Source organism: Penicillium bovifimosum (assembly GCF_028826915.1).
Source record: "Penicillium bovifimosum strain IBT 22155 chromosome Unknown utg000002l_segment0_segment0, whole genome shotgun sequence".
NCBI classification, from domain to species: domain Eukaryota; kingdom Fungi; phylum Ascomycota; class Eurotiomycetes; order Eurotiales; family Aspergillaceae; genus Penicillium; species Penicillium bovifimosum.
In genome coordinates, this window is record NW_026622711.1 from 3,805,609 (window position 1) to 3,820,024 (window position 14,416).

Genomic DNA, 14,416 nt, shown 5'->3' on the forward strand with positions numbered 1-14,416 from the left:
TAGTTATGAAGTAAATATTTGAAGATTATGATGAATTTAAGATTGGTACGAGACGAATCCAAAGGACACAACGAAGTAAATACTTTTCGATAAATACAAAATAGGTATCTTTCTAAAACCAAAAAGAGAAAATTACAAGCTTATAGATCTAAAACAATCAAGTCGCCACAGTCTGGTGCATGACATTTGCCCGGTAGCTGTCCGACCTCTCGAGCAATTCTTCATGAGAGCCAGCATCAGTGCACACACCACCATCAATCAAGAAAATCACATCCGCTTTCCTGATAGTATGAAGACGGTGGGCAATAGCAATGACGGTGATTCCACGAGCAGCCTTTTCCAGGCCATCCTGCAGGAGCTTCTCAGACTCCGCATCCAAGGCACTAGTGGACTCATCAAGAATCAAAAGCTTAGGCTTGCGAACAAGAGCACGAGCAATGGACAATCTCTGCTTCTGACCTCCAGAGAACTGGTTACCGCTAGGTCCGCAGAGAGTCTGGTAGCCATTTGGCAGTGCAGTGATAACATCGTGGATGTTAGCGAGCTTGCAAGCCTCTTGAATTTCTTCGAGGGTCACATTGTGACCAGGACGGGCACCAAGACCAACGTTGAACTCAATGCTTCCCTCGAAGAGGACGCTGTCCTGCGGCACAAGGGAAATCCAGTCGCGGAAAGTCACATCCGATGTCTTGGTCACGTCGACACCATCGATGATGACAGAACCGGATTCAGGGGTGTAGAGGCGTTCGACCAGGGAGATGATGGTCGATTTACCGGCACCACTAGGCCCAACCAGGGCACAGAACTTGCCGGGGCGGATATCAATATCCAAGCCCTTCAACACTTTCATGTCCGGCCTGGCAGGATAGCAGAAGTGGACATTGCGCAGCTGCACGGCCGAGGCCGAGTTGCCGGAGTCATATGAGGGTTTCTCTTCAATTGCCTCGAGATCCCTGCTCGTGGCAGGCATGAGAAGTCCCACCCATCTTGTCCTTGCCGATCTCGATCAGGCCTAGGATTCTGGCCATTGCGGACCGCGCAGCAGAAAGCTCGGGTGCAAGCGCAAACATTTGACTCCAAAGCAAGGCACTGACTAGAAGGGAGAAAACAACAATCAGGAATTGAGTCTGGGTGTAGTTGCCGTTGATGATCTGCTTAGAACCCCACCAGTATGCCAGGGCATTCACCATGTTGCCGAGGAAGTAGGTCATTGCTTGCCAGAAGCTTGCCTGCACGGTGACTATGAATGTCTCCTTGCGAGGGCCCTTTAGGGATCGTCGATATGTTTGCAAAGTGTTCTCTTCCAGAGAGAGAGAAGCGATCGTCTTGATAGAGGTAACAGCCTCCACGCCAATGTCGACGGACTTGGTGTAGGCGTTTTCGTGACGCTCCTCGAATTTTCCAAGGACCGTCAGCTCCATCAAACCGGCACCAAGAAGAAGGGGAACAAGGGCAAGGCAGACCAATGCAACCCTCCATGCAACGATATGGGTCAGGATGATGGCGGCGATGAGGTTAATGGTAATGGAGAACAGGGTTCCAATGACAGATCCGCTCAGACCGGCAAGCGCGTTGCCGTCTCTGGTAATATAGGAGAGAAGCTGGGAGGGCGATCGGCCCTTGGATTGATGCCACTGTAGATCTTGCTCAAACAGAGAACGGAATGAGAGGACGCGCACTTTGTAGACTATTTTCTCGGAGACGAGGCCGAATCCTCCCCAGCTGACAACGTTTGCGAAGAACTCGATAAGAGCAAGGACGAAGAACATCAGACCGTAGAAGTTACCGCGACTGCTGATACTGGCAGCGCTGTGACAAGGGTTCAAACTTCCGACGGTGTTTCCGAAAATGACAGCTTCGCCAGAGAAGGCTCCACCGACCATGCTGGCACCGAAAAGTGCGGCAAAGATGACGAAGAAATGGGGTCTAAGAGCTGGTGCATAACCCTTGCAAAGATCCCACAGTGTTTTGGGTGGAGTCTCGGGTTCGTCTTCCTCTTCTCCTCCCTCTTCCGAGGAGACATCGGCTGGTGCCTCAGTGGTGGACACACGGGCTTCTTTAGCAGACCCCAGGTCATTTGAAAGATCGCCTTTCTCGTTGTCCGCTTCTGTGATAGAGGTATCATCAGACTTGCTCGCAATGCTGGCAGTGGTATCAATCTTGTTGGATGAAGCTGCAGCCCCAAGAGTCTGCAATTTGACCAGCTCAGAGTAAGGACCATTCGCAGCCATCAATTCTGCGTGAGTACCCTCCTCCAAGATATCACCTTTGTGCATGCAGACAATCTTGTCCGCGTTGGTGATAGTCGAGAGACGATGGGCGATTGTGATGACAGTGCGGCCAGTTGAGATGTTGTTGATAGCCCGCTGGATACGCTGTTCACTTCGTGAATCCAAAGCAGCGGTGGCTTCATCCAAGATTAGGACGGCAGGGTCCTTGACAAGAGCACGGGCAAGAGAGACTCGCTGCTTTTGACCGCCGCTAATCAGTCGACCACTGGATCCAACTAGAGTGGCGTATCCGTACTGCAAAGCGTCGATGAAGCCATCTGCATCAGCAAGGGCGGCAGCCTTCCGGACCAATTGAACAATTTCGACAATTTCGGGACCACGTTTCTCTGCTGCAGCGACAAGGTCCTGACCGTCCCTGACTTCGGTGGCGATATCATTAAGGTCTGTTCCGAGGAGTGCGGGTTTCAGATGTGCATGAGCAGGGTTGCTTGAATTCATCAAGCCATGTGCGATGTTCTCCAGAAGAGAACGGTCCAAGAGAGATGGCTCCTGCTGCACAAGACTGAGGAATCCCCTCAAATCACGGGTATTGATATCACGAACATTCTGACCATCGAAAGTGAGCTCGCCTTCAGTGACATCATACAAGCGGGTGGCTAGACCTGCGATGGTAGACTTTCCACTTCCGGAAAGACCGACAATGGCAGTATGCTTTTTAGGGGCGATTGAGAGGTTGATCTTGTTGAGAACAGTGATCTCTGGCCTAGAAGGATAGATGAAAGAGACGTCCTTGAACTCGAATCCACCCTCTGCTTGGGAGAGGCGAATGCCTTCATCGGAAACCCCGTCGATTAGGGAAAGGCGCTCAATGTCGTCACGCAGCTTGTGGTAGCAAGCGACCGCCTGTGTAAACAAGTGAATGAAAGGTGCGACTTGACTCAGAAGCAGTGTAGCTGTACACGAAGTTAGTACAGGTCGTATGATCTATCTTCACTCAAACTGACCTTCGACCAAGACAAAGATAACAGTAAAAACAGCTCCAACTGTGGCACCTGCCGAGTTTGTGCGCACTGCCTCAGCAATCTGTTTACTTCCTTGCCAGAAGGCAAGACCGTTTGCACCGTAAGCGACGAAGTATAAAACACCAGCTTGGATACCGGTAGCAGTTGCCTTTTTCAACCCTTCGGTTTCCGAGTCCTTGAGTGCCTTAGAGAACTTCTCCTCCAAGCGATTGTTCGCACCAAAGGCATGCACCACAACAATGTTGTTGAGCGCTTCTGAAGCAATTGACGCAGCGGAAGCAGCGAAATCCGACATGCGCCCAGTGTATTTCTCGATATAGTGACTCCCAACAAACGACATGATGAAGTACGCGGGAATCAAGGAAAGCAGCATCGCGGCAAGGATGGAATCTTTGATGAATGCAACAACATACGCGGTGACAAAAAAGGAGAAACTTGAGATGCAAATCCCGACCTTCTCAGCTGTACCGGAGCGAATTGTTTGAATATCGGTGTTGAGTCGGGAGGCGACTTCTCCAGCGGGGAGGTTATCGAAGAATGAGGGTTCTTGTCGGAGCAGGTTCTGGAGGTATTTTTCGCGAAGTCGCTGCGCCAGGCGCGCACCGGTCATCGTCCAGCATAGCAGGTGGAGGTAGATCAAGACGAATTGGGCAATTCCCAGGTACACGATCAACAGAATTTTGCTGTTAATTTCTGATTGATCGCTCGAGTCTCCTCCGGAGGAGCTAGTAGATTGCTCGCAAGTCACTGAGTTGAAATCATCGAGCAATTGGCCGAACACGATTCCAATGATCGGAAAAGGGACACCGGATGCAATTGCTGACGCCAGGCCAACAAAGAGGGTTCCCAGCTCGAGTCGTGAGGGATCGGCGGCCACAAGTAGCTTGGGGTAGCTAGCAAGCTTCCCGAAACCCATGGTGACTCGAAGATGGCGTTCAACACCGGGATTATCGATTGAGTGGTTGAAGAAGCTAAGTTTTCACAGGCGATCAATTTATCGCTTTGACTAACTAGCTTGACAGTGGCGTCACCATGAAAATTGCACCCACTCCTTAGCGCGAGTCCATCCAGTGAAGCGACTGGAGCTGCGGATTGCGACGAGGCACTAAAGAAACTCGTATGACAAGTGTGAAGATGCAACCAGGAGGTGACTTCCGGATGTTGAACATCCCGAGCGGGATTTTCGATCAGCCGACATCGGTTTGAACAGCAGCTCCGAAGATGCAACCCACCTGCACCTGAAGATTTTCAATTGCTCGGCGGGGGTTATCAGATCAAAGTGGGGCATGCGAGCCGTGGTTCACTAGCGTCTTTACGTGGATACCCGGGTAATTACGGCCGTATGGTGTATGGTTCCTGAGGATCGAAATTTACAATATTACGAGACACGCTGTATACTAACTACACAGTAGTTAATGTACTGTGTGGTTGGAAATAAAATCCGCGGACTATTTGGTCGGGGTGAAGAGAAATAGGACTTTAAATGTAGTTATATCCTCGATAGACATTGATCCATAAGACAGAGAATTCCTCCAAATTTCAGAATCATAAAGAGCTCGTTCATCTCGCGCTCAACATCCAATAAAAAAGATATCATCATAAAATACAACACCCATCAGGAGGAAAAGCCAAGAACATGGAAGCCAAATGAACACCCGAAAGGTAATTTCATTAAAGCCGCATAGATAGAAACTCGGTCTTGGAAAGGACTGCCCGGGCCCTGACTAGGAATTCTAAGCGGAACAGTACCTACGAGATATCTGTCTTGGAGTTGGATGTGAAGTGAAGATCGCGGCAAGTACTGTAGGAGAAAAGAATTCATGATTTTGTACATTCGACATTTCGATCGACACCACGATCGGCCAAATCTAGCATTTTGAAGCAACTCAAAGCAAAATTACAGCTTGGCATTCCACGCGGCACGATCAGCAGATTCCAAAGGCCGCTCGCGCCCGTCCCAGAAAATCGGACACAGTTGGAACCACTTTTCGCGACTGCAAATTGAGTGAACCGATCGCTTGTGTCCAAGATCGACATAACTTCCGATGGTGAGTCCTTGCGCATTTTCATAGGACAAGATGGTCGCGCCGGTGGCCTTGGGCTCGCCGACGGCATTGGCGGTCCGGGGATCATCCAAGAAGACGTAGTGAATGCAGCTGGAATACCAGGCATTCACGCGCTTAGCTCCGCGGAAATTGGACTCGCCCACGAGTGAGTGACGGCCGCGATCGTAGTCTCCAGCGTTGTAGTGGGCACCGTAGTGATCCTCCTATAGACAAAGGTGTTAGGGTCAATGCTCAGCTGCTGAAACGCGACCGAGGTGGGGGTATTTACCTTTGACCAGTACAACTCATAGTATGAGAAGCGGTTATCGTCGAAGCGTCCAAACAAGCACAGGACATGGGGATCAAAGTGAAGTTTGCGCAAATACTCGGTGTGTTGTTCGATAGTTCCAGTTTCATTCCAGCCAGCAGCAACGCGCGGGTCATTTTGCCACTTGTTGAATAGCTGGACATGCTCCGGGTTTTGCCAATCGACAACTTCGAGCGAGAAGTGCTCATTGATCTCTGGGATGTAACGGCTGTAGGCGATGGATCCTGGGTGAGGCTTGGGGCGGCGCGTCGGGTGCCGGGTATATACTGGTTCCTCTGGGAACTTGTTGGTGATTTGGTAGTTTTCTGGCATGATGGGGTATTGCGACAAAGGTTTCCGCACGGGGCCATCTGTGCCGTCTCCCACCACCCAGATGGGACGGGGACCCAATGGAGAAGCAGCGCCTTGCCAGAAAGCACTTCGGAGAATCAGCAAATCATCGAATTGCAGAGCCTTGTTATCTCTGTCGCGCAGGTTCCGCGGGTGCTTGATTGCCAACCCCGTGGTCAGAAGCTCATCGTGAATGACTTCCTGCGCTGCGCCGGACAGAGTAAGTCTGAAATATTCTATTGTTGGGTGTCCGAGGTAAATGGTGTGGACCACATTCCAAATTTGGCCCAGAGAAGGGGCGCTGTCCCCCGTCCATTGGAAGACTGTTTGGGGACTGCGACGCGCACGAGCCCAGGGAGTGTTATCTGAGATGGGCGGCTGCTCAGCTTTGGGAATGGAAGTCAAGTCATGCCATGAGAGCGATGCTGAGTGTAACGGCTCAGGCAAGGGCCGACCCTTTGCAGGTTGCTCATCAAGTGTCAAGTTGCGCTGGGTCGGTGTCGAACCAGCAACAGTGTCCACACGATAGGCAGTTAGATAAGGGTGTGGTAGCTTGACCAGAGGATATTGGTGCGGTTTTGAGGCCATTGTCGGGGGAATTGATTGTCAATTTGAGGCCAAAAGCTATGGGGCAACGAATTGACGCTTGGAACAGGTTAAATGGATCAAAAAGCCCTCCGCCGTGCGCAATGGGGGGATATATGTAGTGGAAGACCTTGAGAAAGAACGATGATCAGGCTAGGGTCTGACCGAGGCTGAGTTTCTCCTCACTTCTCCGTGAAGCAGTGACAGATCCCAGAGTGGAAACCTTTTCGTCTCGGAATAAGCGAAGCTGGAGCCGCTCGATCCATCGCTTTACGCTGTGTGGAGCTTGTCCGGTATTTTCAATCCCATATTTTCAGTATTGTCAATATTTCAAAACCTGTACCGAGGTCGCCTGCTTGTTTTGTATTTATAACTTCCGAGGTTCCGTTGAAAGCTGCATACAACCCTGGACTCCGTACAAACCCCCATATAATCCGTCACGTATCCCAGGGGAGAAAATACCTCGAAGGCTACATAACAAATTTGATCACCCCAGTCACAATATCATCATGTCTTTACGATCAGGACCTTTGAACCATGAAAACTTTTACATATCTTTTCCTCATGAGCGGGTTCTCCAGCTCACAATCAACAGACCGGACAAGCTAAATTGCATTGACAAAAAGACCAGTCGAGAAATCGCCAAGATCTGGGAGTTATTCGATGAAGATGAAAGCCTATGGGTTGCCATAATCACTGGTGTCGGCCGAGCCTTTTGTACGGGCGCTGATCTTGGAGGTAAGTTTGTTTGCCTAGTTCTCAGCCTTAGAAGCCACCATTGACTGGCGTGTACAGAATGGAACGCAATGAATAAGAGCGGTGTTGTCAATGACATGTCTGCCCCCGGCTTGGCCGGTCTACCTCGCCGAACCGGGAAGAAACCCATTATCGCCGCCGTGAACGGCATCTGCATGGGCGGAGGTTTCGAGATGGTGGCCAATTGCGATCTTGTCTTGGCTTCATCTTCAGCTATTTTCTCCCTCCCGGAGGTGAAACGGGGAATTGTGCCAGTCGCCGGATGCTTGCCGCGGCTAACGCGTACTATTGGATTTCAACGTACGATGGATCTCGTGCTCACCGGTAGGAACGTGAGCGCCACAACGCTGCATGATTGGGGCCTAGTCAGTCGAGTGGTAGACTCACAGGACGATGTTGTTCGCGCCGCAGTCGAGGTCGCCGAAGTCATGTGCCAAAATAGCCCGGACTCGCTCATCGTTGGTCGTCTAGGTGTTCGGATGAGCTGGGAAGCCGGCAGTGTGGAGGACACCGTATCGGACCTAGCGAATGAGTGGTATCCTCGATTGGTGGGCGGTCCCAACTTTGCCGAAGGCATCCAGGCTTTTGTGGAGAAACGGTCACCGAGATGGAAGAATTCAAAGCTGTGAGAAAAATCTAATCAGATTGCGTGGCGCAATTGGTCCATGGTTGGTTGTGGGGCTTGTACATAATTGAGTTTACTTATCTGATGAACTGTAACGCAACGTAATTAATCCGATGTGGCCACATGTGATCAATTTCCCTACTGAATTTCTTGGGAACTCCTAGTTTTAGAGCAGATGCATGCTGTAAGCACTTTAAACCAAGAGTGAGCTTTGCAGAGACTGTAGATAAAGTACTAAAAACCTTTTCCATTGTTGCAAAGACCTGCGTGCAAGATCTCTTGGCAGGTACCTGGTAGCACGTGGATTTTACGTTATGACACTGCCAACTCCCTCGAAGTTTCAGATCTGATAATACACAAATACGTATATAACATACCGCTAGTATCTCCGCGTGGACTCTGTCATACGATGTAAACATCGCGGTAGAGCGGGTTATACTAACTTATCCGTGTTAGCTTCAAGGCCCAGACATCTCAACCCAATCTGATTTGGCTTTTTCCTCTATTATTTTCCCTTTTCAGCTCTTGTCGGCGGATTTGATTTAGCATGTCACCCTATGCCAAGCCAGCTCCTATGCCAAGCCAGCTCCTACGCCAAGCTCGCTCCACACATTAATTCCCTCAACAGGAAGCTTCAACGAGCTTGCTGTGGCTTGAAGAGGTCCCATACCCGGCCGAGTTTGCCTTGGCTGCATCTGGCAGAGATGAGGACTGCTGCGATCTGATTAGATCCAGCCTCTGGCTGTCCGACTCTCGCCGATACATCTAAGTGGGCGGTCCACACATGACCGAGACAAGGGAAGCCTCATAGAGGAGGGGGGGAAACTCGTCTATTGGATAACCCAGGCGAACGAACCGGCTTGAGACAATGCCAAGACATAACCTACTCGTCTATTCTCCTGGCGTGGCGTGGACTGATCTTTCAAAATTCCAAGCTGCCGACTTCGGGGATTTCTCAAGCCTGGATCTAAAGCGCTCGCAAATAGAGGCAATCTCTATAAGAGCAAGGGTCCCACCTGTACTCTGCGGCTTTGTCTGACTATCCCCTATCTGTTCCTTATTTCATTTCACAATATGGGCATTGCTAGGTTCCGATCCGCCTTTGGGCGGTCGTTAATGACCGCGGAGCCTGTTACTCCAGTCACCGTGAGCTCTGATGACGAATTCAAGGGCGACCGCAAGGGTGAGCCCACCGAGACTGTTGCGACAGTCAACGTGGACAACCCAGAAGTTCCAACGGAAGGCCTTCAGCAAGGTGTCAAAGATGTCGAGGCTGTGACGTTGAGCTGGACGAAGGGCATGCTAATTGCGGTCTTTGTGAAGTAAGCTTTCGATTCTCTGCTTTCATAGACTGTTGAGACCGGTGCGATTGAATATGGTTACTAATGAAGATCTTTGATAGCATCTGGTTCTTGTACTTCGTCAATGCCATGCAGGCCACGATCAATTACAGCTTGATTGGCTATGTCACCAGTGACTTCGATAGCCATTCTCTACTGAACGTCATCTATATTGTCGCAAACGCCATGTCAGCCGCAACGTACATTCCTACCGCCAAAGTTCTGGATGTTTGGGGTCGTGCCGAAGGTTTCCTGATCATGGCTACGTTCGCGACTCTCGGACTGGTTCTCATGGCTGTGTGCCACAACCTTTCGACTTTCTGTGCTGCCTACGTCTTCTACAGCGTCGGGTTCGGAGGTATGATATATTGTATTGATGTCATCACCTCCGATATCTCTAGGCTCAAGAACCGAGCTCTGGCGTACGCTTTCACCTCCTCGCCGTATATGATTACAGCTTTCGCTGGTCCTAAGGCTGCCGAGGGCTTCTACGAGAAGATCAGCTGGCGCTGGGCCTTCGGCGCGTTCTCCATTATCTTCCCCGTGGTTGCCTCCCCTCTCTACTTCATCCTGAAGAGCCAGCTCAAGAAGGCCCAAAAGACTGGAGTCCTCGTCAAAGAGCCGAGTGGCCGGACTATCTTGCAAAGCATTTGGTTCTATTCCAAGGAGTTTGATTGTGAGTGAAAACATTTTGGGTCTTACTATTTTGAACGCCGCTAATAATGTGCAGTGCTCGGTGTCATTCTGTTCTCCGTTGGCCTTACGGTGTTTTTGCTTCCGTTCAGCATCGCCTCTTTTGCTCCCAAGGGCTGGGGATCCGGCTACATCATCGCCATGATCGTGATCGGATTTGTGATGCTGGCAGTGTTCCTCGCTTGGGAGCTCCTCCTGGCGCCCACACCAATGTTCAACTTTAGTCTGCTGACTGACCGAACCGTCGTCGGTGCATTGTGTCTGAGCGCGACTTATCAGCTTTCCTACTATTGCTGGAACAACTACTACACATCCTTTTTGCAGGTTGTGAACGATCTCTCGATTGCTGAGGCCGGATACGTCAGCAACACCTTCGATGTGGTCTCAGGCTTCCTTTTGCTCGGAACTGGTTTCATTATTCGCAAGACAGGACGCTTCAAGTGGCTTCTCTACATTGCGGTTCCGCTCTACATCTTCGCCCAAGGATTGATGATCTATTTCCGTCGTCCTAATCAATCCGTCGGTTATCTTGTCATGTGCCAGATTTTCATCTCTATTGGTGGATCCGTCTTCATCCTCATTCAGCAACTCGCTGTCTTGGCTGCCGCCGACCATCAGCATGTAGCTAGTGCGCTTGCTCTCGTGTACGTTGTGGGCACTGTCGGCCATGCCGCCGGCTCTACCATTTGTGCTGCAATTTGGACCAATACATTCTACAAAGCCCTTCTAACCAGGCTTCCGGAATCTGCTATCGGAAACATCGATGCAATTTACTCGGACCTGGGTACTCAGATGTCGTATCCCGTCGGTTCTCCTGCGAGACTGGCAATCCAGGGAGCCTATGCTTATTCCCAGACACGAATGCTTGCTGTTGGTGTTGGATTTATGGGTCTTTGCTTCTTCTGGACTCTCCTGATCCGCAACATCGATCTGAAGAAGGTTCCTCAGGTCAAGGGTACCGTGTTCTAAGGAGTCTACCCTCACCTTTGAAAATGAACTCTGACAATTACCATGTCGGCATGTCGGCGATATATGTCCCCTATTATGCCCAAAACCAGATAGACTTCTGGAAGTTTTGCTTTTGTGCCTTAGTAATTAATCTCTATCATATAACGACCTGAAATGGATGCAGAATGTTATGACTATCCAAAACTCAATTCCTCAATTCCAAGATCTATATAAGAGCCTTGACATCATACATAGCAAGTAGCCAATTTCTGACAGAATTGGATGTTATTGCCGCAGTGTTCCATGTACTCTAAGAGTGTCTGGAGCCCATGCCGAGTTTCTAGCGGTATGGGACACTGAGCTTAGGTGGGGCAGGCGTATGTATGGGCGTATGTCCCGTCTGCGGGACAGTACTAGCTGTAAGGTTTGAAGTATTTTTGTAAGTTACAAATATAACGATGTGCATTACAGGTAATATTACAAAACACATACCAGATACACTTGCCCTGAATCGGATACATCATGCCGTCTCCACATGGCCCTTACACAGTAGTAGGTACGTAGAGGATCTGAGCAAATACATACGCAGTACGCAATACCAGTGACCGCCGTACCTAAACCGGTATGTATCTACGCGTATTCGTATGCGTTTACAGAAATACAAACTCCGTTATCCTCCGACGGGTCCACGCCTAACATTCCGAAGCTCCTCCACTCCGATTCCGAGGGTGTAACCAGGGACCAAAAGGATCTGATAACTTTTTCCCTTCGCTACAGTACTTCGGCCTTTGCCCGGCCGTCTATCTTGGCTCGAACCGTTATAGCACCACGTGGCTGATAGCCTCGGCCAGCAGAGCAGTCCAACTACTACTTACCGTCTTCGTAGCAAAGCAATAACTAGTTAGCCAAGCAGCCAGTCTCAGATCGACGTCCCAATGGCCTTCCTATTGTGGAAACCGACCGAGCCACCAATGCCGTGGAAGTGGATGAAGTGGATATGGCCGCGTGCTCAGGGATGGCCAGATGTTGATCTCTGGAATCTTCCGAATCGCTTCGAATCTGATAACTCCCCTGATGATCTGATTAGATCAGACTGTTATTGCCTTGGCCCTTGGAGTGTTTTAGCGTTCCGTGGCGTTTTTATCTGATCCGAAAGCTTTCGGTGGAGAATCAACGCCGTGGACAGGATCGGCTGCATGGCAGCATATGGCCCCCGGTGAAATTTTGGGTCTGCCTGATTTCCTCTCGTGTGTCATACGAGGCTTTGAACGAAGTAGTCATTACGTACGATTATAGGCAGCGATTTCGCAGAGTCTGCATACAGTTCTGAGTTCTGAACAAGAATGATAGAAATTAGAACCTCTCTGGTGCTCCGTTGATAAGTCAGAAGTCTGATTCCTTACTCTGAGGTTTCTGGTGGTACTGTAGGACTCGATATCATTTTGTTGCCTGGATACCTGGATGCCTGGATGCCTGGATGCCTGGATGCCTGGATGCCTGGATACCTTGATGCCTGGATACCTTGATGCCTTGATGTCTTGATGCCTGGATGCCTGGATGCCTGGATGCCTGGATACCTTGATGCCTGGATACCTTGATGCCTTGATGTCTTGATGCCTTGATGTCTTGATGCCTTGATGTCTTGATGCCTTGATGTCTTGATGCCTTGATGTCTTGATGCCTTGATGTCTTGATGCCTTGATGTCTTGATGCCTTGATGTCTTGATGCCTTGATGTCTTGATGCCTTGATGTCTTGATGCCTTTATGCCTTGATGCCTTTATGCCTTAATGCCTGGGTGCCTGGGTGCCTGGATGCCTGGTATCTGAGTGTCTGGGTGCCTGAGGCATTATACGTATGATAGATCCCAGATAGTTTGTCTGCTCTCTCTCTCTCTCTCTTTCTCCTCGTGGGCGATCCGAATACATACAGTGTTTTCTCTATTGATTCTCCATCGGTGATGCATTTCCATGACGTTTCTGGTGTATCTGTCGAGGTCGCAATGATGCGAAAACAATACGAACCTTGGAAAGGAAAGAATTTCACAGCTTAATATGCTGAGATCCAAGGGTCCTTTCATGGGGTCTTTCATCACAGTTGAGGTTCTCAATATTTCTTGTCTCATGTCTTCGGTACACATGCCCTCCGAGCGGATCGTCCCAACAGTTCACAGAACTCCTACTCCCTGGCACCTCTCGAGCTTTGTCTCATGCGAGAGAAAAAAGAAGCCAAAAAATCTCTGAAGTGTCCATTTTCCAGTGCCTTTTCCACTTCCTTTGACAAAGACTAACAAACGCGGGTTACAACAAGGAGTGTGATAATCACTCATGAAATCATAATATTTCCACTTGGTATCAATGCTATCAAATGCAAATAATCCACCTCAATATTTACCAACTCTATCATTCCCACATTGCGGTGTATAAGCTTACTGCTTATCAGGGAAACCAAAGTTGACACCGAAGGGAGGGTAAACAAAGCGCTGGAGCTTGCCCTCAGCCTGGAGGCCATCGCTATACTTCCGCAGCGCATCCATATCCTCAGCATCCAGCTTGATCAGGTCGGCACGGTTGGACTCGATACGGGCAGGGGTCACAGACTTGGCCAGAACGGAGGAGCCACGGGCAACTGGGACAGCAATGTCAGTATTAAGCACTGCAGTTCGGATGCAGATGTGTGGGAATACTCACTGTGCCAGCTGAGCAGAACACTGGCGGGGGTAACACCACGCTTGTTAGCGACAGCCACGATGGGCTCCGCAGTGAACAGAGGGCTGCCGGTACTACCCAGAGGACTGTAGGCTGTGATATGGATGCCGTTCTTGTTGCAGAAATCCACAATTTCCTGCTGGGGCAGCGAAGGGTGATTCTCGATCTGGTTGACGGCGGGGACAATAGTGGCCTGGGGCATCAGCTCCTCGAGATACTTGAGACTGTAATTCGAAACGCCGATGGCCTTGACCTTGCCGGTACCGACGAGCTTCTCCATACTCTTCCACGTGGTGATGTGGGAGTGGTTGCGGAGGATGTCGCGCGAGCCATCCGCGAGCTTGGGGAAGAGGTTGTGGTTTCCTGCGGAGTCAATTGGTCAGTCTATCGATACTGCATGTAAAAAGGAAGTTGCAGTTACCCTTGTCGTTCATAGCCAGAGGCCAGTGCATCAGATACAGGTCGACATAGTCGAGACCGAGGTCCTTGAGACTCTGCTCGAGACCCTCCTCGACACGGGTGTGGTAGGAGCACCACAGCTTGGTGGTCACGAAAAGGTCCTCGCGCTTGACGATTCCGGAATCAATGGCTTCCTTGATGCCCTGGCCGACCTCGTTCTCATTCGCGTAGCACAGGGCGGCGTCGATGTGACGGTAGCCGACTTTGATGGCATGGGAGACGGCGCGGGCGACCTCACCGGGCTGGGATTGCCATGTTCCCAGACCGAGCGCGGGGATCTCAGCGCCGGTGTTGAGCTTGAAACGGGTATCGCAGGCAGCCATTGTGTATTAGAAGATTTATTAGAA

At 50.2% G+C, this 14,416-nt stretch overlaps 5 protein-coding genes across 5 annotated transcripts; 2 read left to right on the plus strand and 3 right to left on the minus strand.

Moving 5' to 3' along the window:
* Positions 1-157: 157 nt before the first annotated feature.
* N7515_002629 (ABC transporter ATP-binding protein) lies at positions 158-4,169 on the minus strand (the record flags this gene model as incomplete). Its single annotated transcript, XM_056663373.1, has 3 exons — positions 158-953; positions 1,036-3,184; positions 3,236-4,169. 3 exons carry the CDS (start codon positions 4,167-4,169, stop codon positions 158-160), a joined length of 3,879 nt encoding a protein of 1,292 aa, XP_056525486.1.
* A 981-nt stretch (positions 4,170-5,150) lies between these two features.
* Positions 5,151-6,544, minus strand: N7515_002630 (GNAT family N-acetyltransferase; the record flags this gene model as incomplete). Its single annotated transcript, XM_056663374.1, has 2 exons — positions 5,151-5,522; positions 5,588-6,544. 2 exons carry the CDS (start codon positions 6,542-6,544, stop codon positions 5,151-5,153), a joined length of 1,329 nt encoding a protein of 442 aa, XP_056525487.1.
* A 506-nt stretch (positions 6,545-7,050) lies between these two features.
* On the plus strand, positions 7,051-7,926 carry sidH (enoyl-CoA hydratase/isomerase family protein; the record flags this gene model as incomplete). The annotated part of the gene is made up of 2 exons (XM_056663375.1): positions 7,051-7,279; positions 7,337-7,926. 2 exons carry the CDS (start codon positions 7,051-7,053, stop codon positions 7,924-7,926), a joined length of 819 nt encoding a protein of 272 aa, XP_056525488.1.
* A 1,070-nt stretch (positions 7,927-8,996) lies between these two features.
* mirD (putative MFS siderophore iron transporter) lies at positions 8,997-10,924 on the plus strand (the record flags this gene model as incomplete). The annotated part of the gene is made up of 3 exons (XM_056663376.1): positions 8,997-9,244; positions 9,325-9,938; positions 9,993-10,924. 3 exons carry the CDS (start codon positions 8,997-8,999, stop codon positions 10,922-10,924), a joined length of 1,794 nt encoding a protein of 597 aa, XP_056525489.1.
* Positions 10,925-13,330: 2,406 nt separating this feature from the next.
* N7515_002633 (putative glycerol dehydrogenase) lies at positions 13,331-14,392 on the minus strand (the record flags this gene model as incomplete). The annotated part of the gene is made up of 3 exons (XM_056663377.1): positions 13,331-13,530; positions 13,593-13,973; positions 14,032-14,392. The coding sequence occupies 3 exons, from the start codon at positions 14,390-14,392 to the stop codon at positions 13,331-13,333; spliced, it is 942 nt and encodes a 313-aa protein (XP_056525490.1).
* Positions 14,393-14,416: the final 24 nt, after the last annotated feature.